General features: G+C 37.3%; 1 protein-coding gene and 1 pseudogene across 1 annotated transcript; both read right to left on the minus strand.

Annotated features, from left to right (window-relative positions):
* Window positions 1–62: 62 nt before the first annotated feature.
* On the minus strand, window positions 63–12695 carry LOC109072581 (annotated as a pseudogene).
* Window positions 12696–16595: 3900 nt separating this feature from the next.
* LOC122133956 (CCR4-NOT transcription complex subunit 9-like) lies at window positions 16596–20772 on the minus strand. Its single transcript, XM_042711747.1, has 8 exons — window positions 20583–20772; window positions 19740–19912; window positions 17993–18118; window positions 17795–17904; window positions 17601–17710; window positions 17384–17482; window positions 16973–17064; window positions 16596–16817 (listed from the first exon to the last, which is right to left on the minus strand). Exons 1-8 carry the CDS (start codon window positions 20598–20600, stop codon window positions 16649–16651), a joined length of 897 nt encoding a protein of 298 aa, XP_042567681.1. The 5' UTR covers window positions 20601–20772; the 3' UTR covers window positions 16596–16648.
* Between the last annotated feature and the right edge of the window lie 251 nt (window positions 20773–21023).

Raw genomic sequence — 21023 nt, forward strand, 5'->3', positions numbered from 1 at the left:
CATTTATAAGTTGGTATAAACTGGAACTTGTGTTGACAACAGAAACAATAAATCCTTTCAAAATGATCTTTATTCTTTGATGAATATGGCAAATAAATACATACATAAATATATACACAAGCAAAATCGACAGATAGTTACTGAACAATATTACAAAAACGGTATATGGATCTGAAGCTTAGAAATACAAAAATATAACACTATTGGTCCAGCAGCATACATCTGATTTAACAAATGACTTAACATGATTCAAATTAATCTCCTTTAATTCTCTTCTACATGCTAGGAGGATTCAAGAGTATACGGTATGTATTTGGAAATGTATACGATGGTATACTGTATCCTGGTAGGTGGAGGTTGGAACAGACGTGGTCATTTTCATTGCCCTGCTTCTGTATCTCTCTGTAACTGACTCTGGCCCCTGATGTACTTCGGGGCCAAAGTAAGATTGTAATTGAGCCCTTGAGCCCATTATCTCTGTACTTTATTCCAAAGTAGCAGTTAACACATACACCACTGTAAATACTACTGAAATGGAGTGGTACGATTAAGAAAGTAAAACTATTTCTTTTGAAATATTTATAAAATATATAAAGCAAGATTTGCCATGCATGGTAAAAATAATAATATTGGGTGAATCTCACATGTTTGTCCTGGAGAAGAAGACAAAACTTATTTTTGTGCTGTGCATATTTCAGCCTGAAACCAAAATAGCATTCGTTACTTATGCAAATCTAATTTTCTATTTTTTGTGTATATCACTGAAGTTATATTTAGATATAGATCCCTACAATCACACAAATCTTAATAACAGTAAATAAAATAACTATAAAATTATTTGGCGTACAAATTAACTAAATCTATAGCAACACAACGTTACCTTAAAATTGTAAATTGTTACTTTTTAATACATTTTTACTGTACTTATTAAAATGTCAGCTTTCTGCTAACAAGTGTTGACTGGGAAGACTTGAAATTATTGCAGTTTTTAGTTTCTTTTGTGCACGTGTCAGTGTAAGACAACTTTAAATTCAGTCACTTTACATTAGTTTAGTTATCCGGACATGAACAAAAAGCGAGGAAGGAGGTATGCTGGTGCCGTCTTTAGACAGGAGATGAATGTGACGATATCCTATGAGGAAACACAAAATGTGCTTAGTTTTAACATCAGCTCCCCTGGGGATACATTTTTGATGCATTTGGTGGAATGGAGACGTACCTGGTTGAATACAGATGAAAGGGAGAGTGAACTGTCCCACAAAGTCATTCTTTGATGTTTTATCATAGTCCTCCACGACAAACCGTACCAGCGCCAATTCAGGGACATGAATTGTGAACTGAAGCGTATCGTGCCATACTGGGTTAAAACCTGCAGAGACAAATAGGTAGCTGATATTAATTGTGCTTGGAATATAATGGAATATTTGTACTTTTAAAAATGTATTAGTTACAGGACTATTTAAGTTGATTGCTCAAAAGCTACATTCACCGTGAACCTTAGAGAATGTCCAAAACCGTTTGTTTGAAAACAAGTTTGTTTAGTCTTTCGAACGCAACTAGATCTCTGGATCAACTGCGTCTAGGCTTTCTCAGTCTAGACACAACTCCATCCTATATGTTTTAACTGACCGTTGTTGTCAATGTATCTGGTTTCCTGCTTGGCCTGGTCCAGTGGTACTCCGTGAATTTCCACCCGAACGAGGGGATCAATGATTGAGCCCTCCTTGATGTTTACCTTGGGAAGCTGTTGGCCACTGATTACCTGAAAAGAACACAATATATACAGGTTTAGCATATACACATGTTATAACACCAGCGCTCACAAAGAAATTCAGGTTTGTACCTGTACTGACAGGCTAAGCGGCTTGTAACCGTCTCGGTTTTGAGGGTTCTCTGGGTCAAAGCGCTCATCAGTGTTGCGCATGAATGTTGGTTTCAGTATGTAGCCACAATGTCCATTCTGACTAAATAAGCCATCGTTTAGATCCATCTCAACCCCTGCGGTCTGAAAGTTCAGAGCAACTGAGAAGAGAAGAGAAGAGAAGAGAAGAGAAGAGAAGAGAAGAGAAGAGAAGAGAAGAGAAGAGAAGAGAAGAGAAGAGAAGAGAAGAGAAGAGAAGAGAAGAGAAGAGAAGAGAAGAGAAGGCTACAATTAGTAGTGAAAAATATTTAGCACCATTTGTATTTAGTAGTAACAGATCCTGCTTAAAATAATGTCTATTGGAACAATTTCCATTTTCATGGATAAAGAATGATAATTTAGGCTGTTACACTAGTGATGTCTTGGCTAGTAAACTAGCAATGTTCATCAACTTTGAATAGTTTATATTAAACCATCTTATGATTGGTTGGTTGGTTCAAGATGGTTTAGCTGGTCTCCCAGCTTGGTCAGGCTGGTAGTGTTCAGCTGATTTAGTCAGCTGTCCTCCTAGTCTGACCATCTGAAAAGTAACTGAAATTTCTCTAAAAAACAAAAAATCAAACTATCCTAACCAGATATATGGCTAACTAAAACATGACACTACTTGGTTAAAAGTAGGTTGGTTAAAGCTGTTTTTTTTAACATGCTAGTCATACTAATTTCTAGTACATGACAAGTTGAGCCAAGAACTAGCAATTAATCACATCTGTCTTAATCCCAACTATCTATAGCTGGTTATGCAATGTTCTTTAACAGAATATTTTAAAATTGCATGACAGCCCTTATTAATCTTAAAGGGTTAGCTCACCCAAAAAGGAAATTTAGGCTGCGTTTTACTCACCCCCGAGGCATCCTAGGTGTATATTACTTTCTTCTTTCAGACGATTCCAATCGGAGTTATATTAAAAATGGTCTTTAATCTTTCAAGCTCTATCATTGCAGTCAGTGGGTGTTGCATTCCATCAGTCCAAAAGAAGTTAAAATAAAAAGTGCCCTTCCATAAAAAAAAAATCTCACACAGCTCCGGGGGGTGAACAAAGGCCTCCTGTAGCGAATCAATTCGTTTTTGTAAGTAAAATATCCATATTCAAAACATAATAATCACTTTAATCTAAATTGCGCCAACAGCTGTACACAGAAGCAGTTCCAGGAGCATGACGTACGAGGTCAGCGTAGCGCATGCGCCGGTGAGTCTCATGAAAACCGACGTTTGTTAACAGGAGTAAAGGAAGCAAAGTTTCCTTACTTTAGCAAAGGAAAACCTCTTGGCTTATATTAAAATCCTCCGACATTCTTCTTTAAAAATCCTCATTTTGTACTTCTAAGTAGTGACCATTGTTTTGTTTTGATCTCTCCGCTGCGTTTCCATGTGCGTCACTTCTGAGCGGTGCATGTGCAAAGCTGACCTCATACATCATCCGCCCGGAGCTGCTTCCGTGTACAAAATGAGCGCAAGCTAGATTCAAGTGATTATTATGTTTTGAATATGGATATTTTTCTTACAAAAACGCATCGATTCGCTACAGGAGGCCTTTGTTCACCCCCCGGAGCCATGTGAGACACGTTTTTATAATGGAAGGGCGCTTTTGATTTAACTTCTTTTGGACTGAAGCAATGCAACACCCTCTGACTGGAATGACAGAGCTTAAAAGATCAAAGACCATTTTTAATATAATTCCAACTGGATTCGTCTGCAAGATTAAAGTCATATACACCTAGGGTGCCTCGGGGGTTAGTAAAACGCAGCCTAATTTTCATATTTGGATGAACTAACCCTTTAACTAAACCAGAATTTCATGAGTTATGAAAGTATTCTATAATTCCGTGTTTTTTTTTTTTTTTTTTTTTTTTACTCAGGTAGGCTCACCATTTGGCACCCTGCTTCCACATGTCCTGTGGGTTGAAGTTGGATGAGTCAGTTCTCAAACCACTGGGGTAAACCCGGCTCAGCTGGCGAGCGTTATGGAGAACAAACTCTGATCCTGTAGCACAGAGACAAACACAGTAAGATAATACAATTCTCTAAAAAAATAATTTATGAGCTGTTATAAGCAGTCAGACTCAAGTTTCCTTTACCTGCCTCCCTTATGTGTTTCCGGGCCTTAGACTCCGTGAACGAGGAGATCTCGTAAAACTTTGAGTGAATTTGTGAATGTTTAAAGCTGCTAAAGTGGACACTCTTGCAGTAAACCACACAGTCCGACAGCTCTTTAGAGAGACGCTGCTTGGATTTCTAGACAGTACAAAAACAGTGCTTAACACGTTAGAAAAACAAGTTTTGAAAACAAGTTTTCATTTTCACCTCCTTCCTAAGGTGATTTGCTAGTTTTTCACAAGCCAGGGTGGTCTGTTTTGATTATTTCAGAGGGGTTATTGGCACTTGAAAGCTGGTCAGGTCTAGATTGTATGATGTGTTTTTACTGCAAGCATTTAGTTCTGCTACCTCTAAACCATTGAACCCTAGGACTACTTAGACAATGTCATGACAGACGACCCTTAGATAATGAGGCCACAATATCCACCTGGCTTCATCTTACACTACCATCTGTTGGGCCTATCCCTTGCCAACCTGCTGTGCCAACTTAAACAAAAATATCAACTTGTTAGAGTGGTGGAAGCTTAGATCTGGGCTGGAACCGAAAGTTGGTTTCAAAGCCAACAAGGGTTAGTCCTTCAACATTGTTCCATTGAGGGACTATCCCTGTAGTAATGGTACTGTAAGTCACTTGAGATAAAATTTGTCAACTAAATGACTATTTAGTAATTGGACTAAACCAGCTATCCAACAAGAAAGAGTCCAAAGAGCAGTGCTCGTGTGCAAATTAAAAGCTAAACATCCCATGCCAATTTTTTTCCAGTTGACGAGTCAACAAGATGTCTGTATCTTGGATTGGAGAAACCGAGAGAGGTGATCCCTGACTGCAGCTAACCAGAGTTCAAAGAATCAAGTGTCACATGGTAACAGCAGCGCCAGCAAATACACATGGCCACCTATTCAGATGGCAGAAGACTACAGAAAGATATGCCGTTTCTGTCTTATCTCGGTCTGACTTTCTCTCTTTCTTTTTCTTGTTTTTGCTTTGTCTACTTCATTCCCAAGATTGCTTTTAGTGTCCACGTCTTCCAACTTTCATTAGTGCTTTATGCAATCGCCCATTTTCAGAGCCACTGAACATCTCTTGTCTGTCAGAATATTTTGCTACCTTCAACAAGAGACAAGCTGGTCTACATTAGTTGTTTAAACTGCTTAGTGGTCCAGGAACAGAGATTTTTTTCCACTTGAAGTTGGCACAAAGTAGCACTTCCTATTAAGCAAGTGGAAGTTTCCAGGGGACGTATCAAAACAATGAGTGTGTGTTTTAACATATTATGTAATTAGATTTGAATCTTGTGGTCACAGTTCACGGCAGACTGTAACTCTCCTTGAGGACACAGCAACCGCAGAGCTCTGATGGAAGACCACGATAGACCCCAATGAGACAAGACCGCCATTCAATATTTTTACAATACACACTGGAGTAGGCCAAAGAAATTGTATCCTAGATATTGCCCCATTATCCTTAACATATTGTCGTTTGTTAACTACTATTAGCCATCATTTAGCTGACAACTTTTACCAAGAGTGCTTTACAGTGTTACTAGTTTACAGGAATGGTCCCCCTCAAAGTAACTTGGATGTATGGGGTCTTGTTCAAGGGTATACAAAACAGTGGGTGTTTGTAGATGTACCTTTGCTGGGTTTCAAGATCTTTAATGACTTGGCTACAACCACTGCATGGTTTAAAGTGCAAAGGTTGTGGAATTCATTCTTAATCATAATTTAATAAATTACTGCTGCCATGATTAGAAAAATCTACACAAACATCTCTCTTGAAATGTATCACTGTACCTTGACTCTATGCCGTATGCTGTCATTGCGATGATGGTCATCAACGTCAAATTTCAGCAGGTCCTCTTCACGCTCACCTCTCCCATCAAAGGGTCATCCACTACCCATTCATGCCAATTCTCTAATCCACCTATCTTCTTGCCTTTCAACAGAATCTTCCCTTTTCAGATCCTACACAACACACACACACCAATAGAGGAAGACACACTTTCATCAGCAAAAAACCATCAGAAATCTCATATACTGTAATAACAGACTTTAACAGAGAACACATGGATACACAAATTAGGTTTACATACTAGAAAACGCCTTTTTCTGGTGGTTGGTCAATTAGGTTAGGATATGTTATAGAGAAGATTCTTTTGAACAAATCAATAGATTTGCATCTTAACCAGCAAGATTTCCTTAGTCAATTAGCTTCACTGGGAAGACAATGATGTCAGTTAAGTTTTGCTAGTTGCAAACGGCTATGATGGTCTGTGAGGGGGGCCAATATTATTGTTTGCTTTAATAATTCATCGTGGCTGGGTCGCATGGACATAGATCATATGGCTGCCGCCCCAGGTGAACAGCCAGAGAAGAGTAGAAGGTATCCTGGACAGGTCACCACACTCTGAAAGCTCTGATACACACGTCTGCTCATGGGGTTGGAAACTTCAAGATCTTTGCCGTGAACTCTTCAAGATGTTGAAGACATTTCAGCCTTAGACATTTACAGCTCGTTAAGTATCAATTAAGTGGATTTGTTAAGTGGAAGCACTTGTTTAACTGACCGCATACATCCGTGCTCTCCAGGCTCACCTCAGGAGACGGGAGGCCGATGGGAATCTTTCCATCTAAAGGGCTTTTCAACAGCTTGTCTCCAGGATCTGGGTGAGGTGTTGGGCCATGACTTTCTGCTGCCTCTACACTGCAGTGGTTTTCAATGGACAGGATGACAGGGTACTGCGATTGCCTGTGGAGGGGGACGGGAGTGTGAGTGTTGTGTGTGTGATATATGTGTGTAAATAAGTGATGGAGTGAAATGGAACACTCAACACAGAAGCAGCGGCTAACACACTGGGTAGGCAGGGGGTCGGAGTGCCCCTAGATCACATTACACACAAACAGAAGGGCATGGTGCCCCTGGCCCCAGTGGTGCTGTCACACACACACACAAAAATGTGCAAGCTAGTACAGTACTCTAAACCAGTTTCTAAAGATCAAAGATGAAGAAAGAAAACAAGAGGGTTATAAAAATTTGTATGGGTATATATCAAACATGGTTTTTCTACCAACAGTATATTAATAATCAGATGATAATTCTATGGTATTTTGAAATATACCATGCATGTACCATGGTATTTACATGGTTTTTACAAAAAAAAATCATAGTAGAAGTCCAAAAAACTATGGTATTACTATGGTATTCTTTGAAGTACCTGATTATCATCTGGTGCCTTCACTGTACCGTGGTTGACAGTATTGTTTGAAAAGTATGGTATCATGTTAATGATCATGTTTCAAAAATGGTACCATGCTAATAAATTATGTTTGAACACTAACATGATGCTAATGCCATGGGATTCCTTGACTTACCTTAGAGAACCACATACATACATAGTATTGGAATACGGGACTCATTCATTACACAATGCCATATTAAGTACTGTAGTATTACCATCTGATAACACCCACTATACCATGGCACCATTACAGAAACAGTTTTTGTTATAAACCTTGCAGTTTTAAGATGCGTGAATGAAAAACAAAAGCCACCCCGTTTGTGACATACTTTAAAAATGCATAGTTGCCCAGCACCAGTGACAACCATCCTTGGGAAGAAGATCTTGGAGGTAAACGTGTGTCCATGGTAGACGATTGGTTCTCCATTTGGTCCATCCCAGCAGTCCACTTCTACACATCGACAGCCACGTTTCAGTGCTCTAAAATGCACATACAAGTTCATATTTATGAATATAAAGAAGAATTGAATCTTCAAGAATTGAAGGAAATGCCTACTTGAACTAGGTTTTTGAAAACATGTACCGTATATAGCCTTCCACACTGCTGTGTCCTCTGATTTGGTCCTCCAGAAGGTACGTGTTATGCGAAGACGATATGAAGTAATGACAGAGAGGCTGAGTCATGTCCTGGTAGAGATCCACCATGTTAGGGTTGAAAATGGAGCCCTCTGACGAGCTCAGGTACATCAGGAAACCATCAAATGTCATTGCTTGCAACATTTTTGCTATAGAAACATAGGATGAACAAATTAATGTATTTAAAGATGTGCAAAGATGTCAAGAACACAAAATGCCGCATTAGGATACCTGGAACTAGAAGGTAATGAGTTTGAGAAGTTTGAAAGCCAAATCACCAAGGATGATCTAAACAGATCAATGGCAAGTGGAAAGTAAAATACAAATAACTTGAGCTTCGAAGAAACCTGAGTAAGAAAAGTACAACACTGTTAGCTATGCTTCATCACAAAATTAGTTACCCGTGTCTGAAGGTTCATAGCGTTCAATGAGCTTTAGTGCATACTGCTGAACTCCGTCCTCATGTAGCTGCTCCTCCCGTAGGAAATCTTTCAGATCTTGGAGCATTAGCTTCTGCCCATCACTCGAATATTCCTGAAACACTCGCAGGACGTCCTCACGCTGAGTCAACATCTTATAGAACAGCACAAACTCATCATCTTCAAGAGTTCCTGATTGAGACTTGTCTGCCATCTGAAGAACAACCAAAGTTACAAAATGTACAAATACAAGCAACTAGCTGTAAATGGATCACCAAATAATAAAGTGTGTCTAGTGTTAAAACCACCATTGAACTTAAGCTACATCAAGCTACAAAGTGGTATAGCAATGTAACTGTAAGTTAACCGTGAATGTTCAGTTACCGTAAAGAGACGAAGAGCATGATGCTCATTCATGTCCACATTCATCATCTTTAACAGATTGCGGACCTCCTTGAAGTTCATCTGCCCATCTCTGTTTTTGTCTGCCTTTTTAAACCAATCACAGATCAATATCAAAAAAGCAAAAAATGCAAAACACTATACACCAAATAAGCAAAGTATGGTACCTTATATTTAAGAGTTTAAGATCTGGAAGTTAAGTGCTCAAACTTGGGGCTTGGACATCAATCCAAGTATAGTTAGGGATAGGGTTAAAACTTTGAGAAACAAGAATGCTGTCCCAGGAACATGTCCGAATTCCATAACTCTTGTTGCACCACATGGAGTGAAAGCAGGTCAGTGGATCAGATGTGCTGCATCCCTGTGTATTTAAGTGTCCTTTAATGCCTTTTAGCCTGCATGAAACCTTGTGTGTGTAAGATGGACAGAGAGTGGAATGATAGACAGGCAGATAAAGAGTGATAGTAAAGGATACTGGTCTAGTTTCTCTCTCTGCCCCATGTTCTCCAGGTTATCGATGAGTTTGCGTATCCCTTTAATCCATGATTGTGCTTCCCCTGCTGATTCGGCCACTAGGTTCAAGTTGCCTCGTCGACCACGGAACACAAGGGTGAAGCAGCGGTCAGGCGGGAACTCGTCAGCAATGCTAAGCAGAACCTCAGATTGGTGCCCTTCCCGAACAGCTTCCACATCACCCACAGAAACTATATACACACATAGACAAACACTTACCTAGCTATCCCCTAAACCCTAAGACTTGGAGACAAGACCAGACCAATACTTGATCTATCAACTCCCCGACCCATAAAAATGCAACATCTTTTTGTGGTCTCGAGAGATCTCAGTACCAAAATAAAACAAGATTACGGCAGCAACCTAAAAACTACATCCAGTCTAGAGCAGGGGTGGCCAATCATGCTCCTGGTGGACCATAATTTAGCACACCTAAACTAGCTAATCAATGTATTCGGAAATACTAGAAAGTCACTGACAGGTGACCTTGATCAAGGTTGGAGATAAAACTGAGGGAAAGTGGACCTCGAGTGCCAGAGTTAAGAAGCCCTGCCCTAAAACCCTAAGATTTGGAGACAACAAGACCAGACCAATATTTGGCCTATCAAGGCCCCGACCGATACAAATGCAACATTTATGTGGTCTCAAGAGATCTCAATACCAAAATAAAACAAGATTAAGGTTCCAACCTAAAACCAACTTCCAGTCTAGAGCAGGAGTGGCCAATCCAGCTCCTGGTGGACCATAATTTAACACACCTAAACTAACTAATCAAGGTCTTTGCAATTGGTACAAGCTTCCAGGCAGGTGTGTTGGAGCAAATAGCTAAACTCTGGAGGATATTGGCCTGGTCTAGAGGTTCTGAAAATACTTTATATGAAGCTGCTATATTTCTGCCTAGAGTAATGTTGCAGTTGTTCCTGGCTGGTTATAAGTTAATCCATGAACTATCACTATTGTTAACTTAAGTAAGACACTTAAACTCAGGTTTCTCTTATTACAACAGAGTCTAATCCTTCTCCTGGAGGGTTACCTTCCAGCAGAGTTTTGCTCCAGCCCCAATTAAATACCTGAACCAGCTAATGATGATCTTCAGGAACACTACAAACTTTCAGGCAGGTGTGTTGCAGCTAAACTCTCCAAGCCCTCCAGGAGGTGGACTGGACACCCCTGGCGAATGGGATTGTTCTTGCGGTACAGCATGTTGCTTTGGATAAATGGCTAATAATTACAGATTGTGGATCTTGTTAGTGCTACTTACAGGTGGAGTGTGCGTTTCCTGCTTTCTTGCTCTTGTACCAGATAGTCATGCAGTCTTCTTGTAGCCGGAAATAACGCTGCTTTTTCCACGTGCGAGACTTGATTTTTCTCATCACTGTGCCTACAAACATAGACTTCAGGTCATCGTCAGCCTGGATACCTGAGGAGCAAGAGAGTACAGGGAACGAAGGTAATGCACCTGGATTCTCAGCACATCATGTAAACACAAAACGTTAAAAAACACAGCCTCTCTAACCAGATAATGAATGTATAGATATAAATGAGATAGGTTTTTGCCATATATTTTATGAATCCTTGTAAATTTGGGTTGCTAGCACTTTAACTCTACCAGATTATCTAATGGAATTGTTATATAATAGATTTGATTTAATATTTAGCATTTTAAATGCAAAATAATATATAATTTAGCCCTTTTATCAAGCTTTCCCAGTAAGAACCCTCCCAAATGGTTCTCTAACAATGATGAAACAGTCTTCGTATCACTTCTTAAAAAGTGTTCATATTTACAGTCTATAATGGTCATTTCTCTATAAGCCACCTGCTTTACTTGCAGTATGGATACATGTACAACAATTTATTAGTTATTAAGGAACAAATAAATACACTGATACCACCGAGGATTTTTTTCCACATAAATGTAAACTTACGTAGGCTCCTTTCAGTAGAAGCCATCTGTCGTTCTGTCATTTTTTAGGTGTCTCCTGTTTAAGGATAAAGAGAGAGAAGAAATGAATAAGTCACACTGACAAAAGTGGAGAAATGAATATTAAAAGACATCACACATTACATAGCATTATATTCAATTCAAGTTTGTTTGTATAGCGCTTTTTACAATACAAATCATTGCAAAGCAACTTTACAGAAAATTAAGTTTCTACAAAAAATAGTAGTAGCTTATCATATGCTTAACATTTATCATACAATAACAGTTACGCCTTTACCCCTCGTCAACTACCAGCTGGACTGTAACATCTGAGGCATCCCCTAATATAAAAAGCTAGATTTTATATGTACACAGAATATTTTTTATTATACAAGCCATTAACCATAATTTAAAAAGAAACACCACACAAACAATGTAAAAAATATTCAGATACTTATATTTTTAAAAAAACTGAACTGCGTTGGTAATAATATTAAATCAATTTTTAAGTCTTGATTTCAGTTTGTTCCTCCATTAATGCAAGCGACAACCTTTTTACAGATTTTGAACAAATATATATGCACACCCTCAAATAAGTTTTTCAGATGGTATAAATAGCTGTTGTTATTCAAAAGCCCCTGGATGGTCTGGCTTTAATACAGGGATCAGCACTAGAGCTGTTGACTCAGACTCTTCAATGTGTTCTTTGTCAAAGCAATTCACACTCACCCTCAAATACTGCACAGCTATGCAAAATCATTAAAAAAAAGTCACTGATCTGTTACTATTAATGAAATATAAATTAAATTGCATGAACTGAATTTCTGAGTATATAAAAAAAAAAACATAAAAAAAATAAAAAAAAACAACCATCTAAAAACAACACTTAAAAAAAAGACCACAAGCTAGCCATGTGAGCAGAGATGTGTTGTAACACCCAGCCAAAGTTGCCGTGAGGATTCAGGTTTCACATAAGGCCAGTTGCTTTAAACCATGCCGGACAAAATGTCCAAAATTGCTAACGAGTCACTACAAAAACACCCTGAACTCCTAATTCTCCAGATTCTTTCAATTAATGCATTGTTAGTTGCTGTTACAACTAATGACTAAAACTCTTGTAACACAATGATGATACCGCATGAGCTACATCAAGATACAAAGGACAACAACAGCAGTATTGTTCATTATAGTACTTATAAAAAATTTAATTGCAAATTCATTTAGTTTTAAATGTATTTTAATTTTTTTCATTTAAATATTTTATGGAAAAAATAAAAATAAAAATAATTACACTATAAAAAGGTACATAAAATATGTATAATTTATGTAAGTATTCAAAAAAAAAAACAATTTAACCAACAGTAGAAAGATAAAACAAGCAACAGGTGTGAACAGGTATCCTTTCTGTAGATAAACTTTCATAGTCAGGGACTTGAGTATAATAATATTTAACATCTCAGGGTTGAAGGAGGACTTACCCTCTGTGGGTTCATAGTTGGATCTGTATTTGAGCGTTGAAGAGGAGCATAACTCAGGAGAAGCCGGTTGTAATGTGGCCCCCACTGCATAAGAGCCAGACTGAATGTCCACATCTCACCACAGCCTTGATGTACCACAACACACCTCCCTCTGACGCACAACCACACACCCACAGATCCACAGCAACACACAAAACACGGGACTCGATGTCCACAAGGGCCCCTTGTCCTCAAGATACACTTTTCTATCCCCTCTCTGTCTTTGGGAGTCGAAAACATCTCTTTCCCTCAGGCTGCTTGTCTTGCGTCTCTCTGTCCCTCTGTACAGATGAAACGAGGGTATGTCAGTTTGAGGAGGAAACACAATCCGGCGCATTGCGTAACTGGAGTGTTGCATTCCTGTACGTGTGACAACTAAAGGTTTAATCGTGACCGAATAAACATGCAGATGTGAAATGTTTTACACTTCAGATTCAAATTCAGAGAAATACAGTTCTTAGTTTCTGATTGGCTGTGTTATTAAAAGATATTTGCATATTTTTTATTATGCCAAACAGAGTGTTTTTGCATTTTTCTAAAGTCGTAATGTGTTTGCTAGGAGTCAAAAAGCCACATTTGATACACATCATTTTGAGTGGTTTTGCATGTTTCTGTGTTTGCTAACTGTCAAAAGAGTGTGAAGAGGAGCATAACTATGTGGTTGCTAGGTTGTTTGGTTACTAGCACATTTTTTAATGGATTTTAGCATGGTGCTAAGTATTTTCTAGTGTGTTGTTATGAGGTTTCTAGGTGTTTGCTTACTTGACCAAGTCAAAAGAGCCACAATGCTAGGGTGTTGCTACACTAATGCCATTCTAAACGGTTGTTAGCGTGTTGCTGTGTTTGCTAACTGGCATGTTTCTATGTGGTTGCTAGGGTTTTGTTTACTAGCCCAGGTCAAAAGAGTCGCAATGCTACTGGGCTGATCCACAGTTGTTGTTTTGAATGGTTTTTAGCATGTTGCTAGTGTGCTGCTAGGTAAATACTTACCTACCTGCCAAAATTAAAATTATAAATCCTAAGTATGAGACATTCTGATGGATACTAGTGTGTTTCTACAGTATGTGTGGTTTCTAGGGTGTATGCATACTAACCTGAGTCAAAAGAGCCATGATGTTAGGGTTCACTGCGCAATCCCTATTTTAGGATGCTGCTAAGTGTTTTCTAGAGTGTTTCTAGGTGAAACCTTAGTTACAATGCTGGGGCCCTGATGAAAAAAACAGCATATGCTGGTTAGGTATGTTTTGACGCTGGGATGCTGGTTTATGCTGGTCATGTGCTGGCAAAGGACCAGCATAAACCAGCAAAAGGACCAGCATAAACTAGCACATGACCAGCATAAACCATCAAAGGACCAGCATAAACCAGCAAAAGACCAGCATAAAAGCAAAGGACCAGCAGCAAAAGGACCAGCATAAACCAGCAAAGGACCAGCATAAACCAGCAAAGGACCAGCATAAACCAGCAAAAGACCAGCTTAAAACCATAAACCAGCAACATGACCAGTCATAAACATGTTTTTTTTTCAGCAGGGGGTGTAGCCAAGGTTGTTTAACTAAAGTGTTCCAGCAATTTCTTTTAATCATTTTAACATGCTGCTAAGTGTTGTCTAATGCGCTGCTTTTGACTAAAGGTTCCTAGTTCATTTGTCGTGCATTTTTTGGACCAAGCAAAGTTGCTACAGTGCTTAGCAAGTGTGTCGTTATGTTGTTGCTAAGGTGTTCGGAATTTGATTGTATCTGCAAGGTGCTCGGAATTCATTTTATCTCCAAACCAAATAAAAACAGACACAATGCTGGGTTGTTGCTATACGGCTAAAGCCACAATGTTAGGGTATAGACGCTTAATTTTAACATGTTGCAGTATTTTCTCAGGGCTTGCTATGAAGATTTTAGGTGAAAACTTAGACACAATGCGAGGGTGTAGCTTTATGGCTAGTCTGAATGGGTTTTAGCATGTTGCTATTTGGTTACTAAGGCATCCTGGTTGAATGATTGTACATTGCCTACTGGCCCCAAGTGATACAATGCTATGGTGTTGCTAGGTGGCTGCTGTTCAAAGTCGTTTTAGGATTTTTTTTTTTTTTTTTGAGTGTTGCTAGAAGATTTTTTAGGTGAAACCTCAGCCACATTGCTAGGGTGTAGCTAAATAGTAGCTATGCAGTTTCTAGGGTCCTACATGTTTGCTTATTGGCCCGAATCAAAACAGCCACAATGCTAGGATGTTGCTATACAGCTCCTAAAGTGTTCTGAATGGTTTTCAGTGTGTTGCTAGGTGAATATTTACCTGTTCTGGGGTGGATATGGACCTGAATCAAAACAGCCACAGTGCTAGCCTCTTGCTATAGCTAATAAGGCATTATAAATTGTTTTAGCATGTTGCTATTTGGTTGCTTAGGTGTCCTGGTTGGATGCTAGTATGTTGCTTACTGGCCCAAGTACTACAATGCTGAGGTGTTGCTAGGCAGCTGCTGTTCAAAGCAGTTTTAACATGTTGTGCTGTAAATTTTAGGTGGTTGCTAGGCAAGTACTTGCCAAAAGTACAAATCCCTAAGCATGAGCAACAGAAATGGCAGGCTAGCATTAGCAAACCACCACACAAAAATGAATTCAAATGACTGATTAGCCATGTCAACCACTGTTAGCATATTACATTGCACAATTATAGTATAAAAAGCGTTCCCTTAAAGATGATGAAGGGGCATAACTTCACTATATACACATGATCAAAGCGACTGAATGTTCATAAAATATTCAAACGTCTTCATGTCATATAGACATATATCGAACACTGTCTCCCGCTTCCAGTCTGGCCCTGAAACATGTGTCAGAGAGTTTAAAGCATGTTTGTAGAGCACAGCTCAAGAGCCTGTCTATGCTTGGCCTGCCTCACCCTTTAGCGGAGACCCCAGATGATTGGATCAGGTTACTAAAGTAGGCATTCAACATTTAGCAACCCTGTTAAACTGTATTCAGGCGGATACAGGGAATAAGAGGAAGTGGAATTTTTTAGGTGAATTTTGAACATCTTGTATTTGAAAAATTAACCCGTCTGAAGCGTGCTTATGCCTGTCAAGGGGTCTCGGTGGTCGATTTTGATAGTACCCAGCTTCATCTCTTATTAGGAATTCTTCTTCTCTGTCCCTTCCTCGTGTTTCTGTTCATGAATAAAACACAGCCAAGCTCAATGTCTGAGCTCAGCTTACACACGCAGCGCTGGCGTCTTTATAAGGGGGTCCCTTCCTACCCGCTATATCATCGAGCCAAACCCTGGAGTGCTTCCAGACTCCTATACGCACACACACACACACACACGGACAAACACTTTCCATTGCAGACATCACCTCAATGAAACTCTCACCTTGTGTTTAACGACGTATCAGATCGTTCATTACACAAAAGTTATTAGCAACTAAAACTCAGCTGATTCATTCAGTTGATATTTTTACACTAAATGTAATGTTATTTGGTATATGCAAGTACAATATATTGAACAAACTGTATCTTCCCACATACTTAATTTCACTCACATAATTTCATAATCTCTATTTTATGGTCTATAACTGTAATTTAAAAATTAGCCTGAAATTCATTCCAGAGAAGTAAAAACATCCTAATTCCTCCTCATGACCAGAAAGGCAGCACATTTACGATGGCATGACACTGTTTATTTAACAGCATTCAAAATTACACATTTTTCCGATGAAAAACACAGACAAAACAGTCTTTAAATTCCTCTCGATTCCATCAAAAAGGCTTAAGAGGAACAAGAAAAAAAAGCCTAATAATGGATGAGACTGACTCTTCCTCAGTCCAGCAGAGTCTAAAGTCAATTGTTAAGATCTCGAAACAAACCGGAATTACTGAGCACCGTTTTCTGAGCTTCTTGGCAAAAAAAAATATTAAGTGCCCTTGTATGTGAAACGTCTGATGTGTTTAAGGTATGGTGCTGGTCGTCCTGGAGGGTTTGGGATGAGTGTGTTTTACTGAGGAGGTAAGGGGATGCCGCGGGGGTCTGTGACCTGCCCTTCCTGTAGGTTTTTGACAAGCTGAGCAAGCCAGCGTTTGGTGGTGGAGTCGTCCTTTAGCACTTGAGCAAACGTGGTGTCCTTCAGCTGGTCGGGCAGGCACTGACGCAGAGCTTCTCTCGCCCTGAGAGACACAAAATATGATTTATATTTAAATATGGCTGATCTTCTTTATTTTGATTGATCAATCACACTGAATTAAGAACCAAACTGCAATATTTGTGCACCTCCTACAGGCCAACAATGAGCAAGGAACTCCAAAAGCAGGGAAAAAAATACCTGGAGTTGTCAGAAAGCCGTAAATAACAGCGCACAACATGTTTCAGCAGGCGAGCCGAAGGCTCCTTAGACAACTGAAGAACCATCTTTCCCTGCAAGACAAAAAAGCACACAAAAAAAATCAAAAGATGTGTGTTGTAAACATGTAAAAATGGTTCATATCACTTTACAAAAAAAATAAATAATAATTGCATTTTTTTTCATCAAATGCAAATTTTTAGACTGTATTTTCATTAAATAATTCACCAGTTTTCTGCAAAATGACACATTAATCGTTACATGTATATCATCACTGTTAATACTTTTTTATTTTTCTTATATTTATTTTAACATGGTTAACTCTGTCTATCAGTACCAAATGTCAATTAAGCACAAAAAGAATTATGAATAAGATGAATAATAATGAATCACCAGTATCATGGCGACATGTGAAAAGCGTTCGTAGGTCTGGCAGATATACGCAAGACCCGTGTCATCCAGGAGGATCTTCTGCAGTATAAATGTGGCCACCTGAAAGAAAAACACACGCTTAAAAAAAAAAAATACACCTGCAAAATGCATCCATCCTTTTGAATCCACTCATAAATAATATGTTAGAAGGAATTTGGTGACATTGTAGTAAGCGGACCGTTTTGGAGAGCTCGCTGCCGGACTCCATGATGCGCAGACAGAGAGGAATGATTTCTGTGGTCAACAGGAAGTTGATCACCTCCTGCTCATCTGTTTTCACTAGTGCACCTATCAGACAAACCACATTTCAGTACACTCTTTCTTTACTAAGATGATTTTTTGATTGTTTGCTGTATTAGCTGGCTTTCTTACCGATAACACCCAGACTTGTGAGCCGCAGGTATTCAAAGGGTCGAGTTTTACTGACCGTGTGCAGGAAGGGATACAGAAACAGAGGGATGTGAGCTGCCAGGAAAGCAGAGCTGAGGATGAAGAACAAAAAGGGGGAGTCAGTGTGGCACAGAATTAATAACAGTGTATCATTTCATGTGTGTACAGGAAGGGAGTTACCGTGTCTCTACGTGGGAGGCCACACACTGCAGCAGTGCTAAAGCGTTACACACTCGATTAGACTGATGTGCTGTCAGTGTCGGGGGGTTTATGGATGGGTAGATGTTCACAATCTCCTGTAAAAAAAAAAAAAAATGTAAATTTTTTTTAAAAAAATTATATATTTTATGAGTTTTATATTATATATTAGGGCTGTCAAATGATTAATCACGATTAATCACATCCAAAATAAAAGTTTTGTTTACATAATATATGTATGTGTACAGGGTATATTTATCATGTATATATAAATACACACACATAAATTATATATTTAGAAAATATTTACATGTATATACATTATATATTTATATTCTTATATTTTATATTTTATATATAAATATATTTAATATATAAACAAACATATTTCTCTTAAATATATACATTCATGGTGTGTATTTATATATACATAATAAATATACACAGTATACACCCATATATTATGTAAACAAAAACTTTTATTTGGATGTGATTAATCATGATTAATCATTTGACAGCCCTAATATATATATATAAGATACTGTAACTTTTAAATTAAAAAATAATTTCTAAAGAGCACTTTTATTTCGAAATTTGGGATTTGGGGAGCTTAATACAATTAATAATAATTAATATTATTGTTTATTTTATGTATTTTTTATATATATAGTATATACATTTTCCTAATATCTGAATTAATGTGGATACAACAACTTTGTAATAATTATTTTACTGTCAAATGTCATTCATTTTCATCCATTTATTTGATGATTATGAATTCAAAAACCAGTTAAATCAATAATAAATGCAGTTATAAATCACTTTCTATATTAAAAATGACAATTTCTTAAATATGTTTATTTTGTATCAATTGCTAAATATTATACTGTATTCTCATAACTCATTTATTTAGATTTTTTATTATTTTAAAAAAAATAAATTTTAATTATATTTATACATTATTATTTTTCTTTTTTAATTTTAATTATATTTATACATTATTACCCCTTTCTAACATTTGAAATAATATCTGAATATTTTAAGAATTATTTTACTGTCAAATGTCATTCATAAAAATCAAAAAATACAAAAAAAAAAAAATATACAAAAAACAAAACTAAAAAAAATTATAAACTGAAACAAACCAGTTCAATCAAAAAGGTAGTTACAAATCACTTCATATATTAAAAATAAAATTTCTATTTTGTATGATTGAGTGGAAAATGTTATACTATATTTTTTATTCTTTGTTAAAGTTTTTTTTTTATTATTTATTAATTTTACTGCCAAATGTCATTCATTCTCAATCAAAAATTTTGGCTGAATTTCTAAAAAAAAAAAAATAAGTGTGTTAAAAAAAAAATGCAGTTAAAAATTACTTTTTTTTTTCCTCATTTTTGAAATTTTCTGCAAAATAACATTAACTCATTAACAGTTTATTATTTTTGTTAACATTTTTACACAAACTACAGATTCAGGTTTAGATTTAATTTTAGGTTTATTTTATTTAAATTATATTTTAAAAACTTATAAAAAAAATAATAAATGCCAAAAAGGTAGTGACCTATATAAAGTCTAGAATAAATTTTTTTTTTAACCAAGAATATTTATTTTGTTGTGTCACACTAAAAAATATGCATGTACAAACATAATATTGCTTGCTAACCAGGTCTTATCTTATTGTGTGTTAAATCAAGCATGAAGTGATTTCCGCGCACCTGCAGGAGAGCTGGCTATAGTACCACAGGAGTGCCAGAGCATCGGGGCCAGATCTGTCACAGACTCCCTCTTCTTGCTGAGCTCCAGCAGGGCGTTCTCACGCGTTTCAGGGCTGGAGAGCTCGTTGATCCATTGATAGATCTTGTCACGGTCCACCTGCGTCAGACCCGCCGTGGTTACAGTCTACAAGACATTGATTACAGAGCCCGGCTTACGAAATCAAAAAAACATTAGAACTAATATTTATTAGAAAATCAAGCTTGATTTGCATTCACGTTGTTGTTGTTGTTGTTTTTATTGTTATTACTAAAAATGCATCTTTTTTGTGCATTTCCTTTAATAGCACCTTAATTGCAACGTTTATTTTATATACACTATTTCGTTTTTATAATTTAATCATTCTTACATAAACTTGTTAAATTTTAATTAAAGAATTTATTTCTTTAAATGTTTATTTTTATGTCCCGTGTTTATATTTATGCACTTTGTTATAATCGTACATAAAATGTTCTAAATAACCATTATTGACAAATTATTAAATTATTATTATTACTGGATAATGCAATATTTTAAGACACCGCAAAAAATATTATTATTAATAATATAATTATCAATCACACATTCATAACTAACGGCACGTGAAAAACTCAGACTCGTAATTTCCTAAAACTCTTATTTCAGATTTAAGACACTCTAATAAATATATAAACTCACATAATCTTATCCTAATATAAAGCAGCGTATAAGTTTTAATACATCACCATAGTAACTGACTGCGTTAGCTTTAGCCGTTAGCTCTATCAGGCCCCAGCATAAACAAGCGTAAAACGGCCAAAACCATGCAAAATCTCACCGTTCCTGTAGCCAGCATCCTCCCTACCACTTTACTGTGATCTCCAGAGTACGAGTGAGCTGTAGTTGTTAAAACAAAGATAATAAATTCGGGTTTACATTAGCAAACAAGCTAAAAGAAAACAACCGCCTTCCGCTGCTGGTGCTGCTTCTTCTTCTACGGTTCTCTTCCGGTACGCTTTTCTTCTTCGGCGTAAGTTTATGGAGAGTAATAAGGGATCTAGCGTTCACTGCTGCCCCCAAGCTGACGCTGTTCATTAATAAAATTTAATGTAATAATAATAATAATTGTATTATTATTAAAATAACAAAATAGAATTACAGTAATATTACATAAACGTTATAGAACGATAGGATGATAGATAGATGATATATAGACAGTTACGGCGCCGTGCCTGTATATAGAACGATAGATAGAAAATAAAAAATATTATATGGAATT

This window comes from Cyprinus carpio, chromosome A22, assembly GCF_018340385.1.
Source record: "Cyprinus carpio isolate SPL01 chromosome A22, ASM1834038v1, whole genome shotgun sequence".
In the NCBI taxonomy this organism is placed as follows: Eukaryota; Metazoa; Chordata; class Actinopteri; order Cypriniformes; family Cyprinidae; genus Cyprinus; species Cyprinus carpio.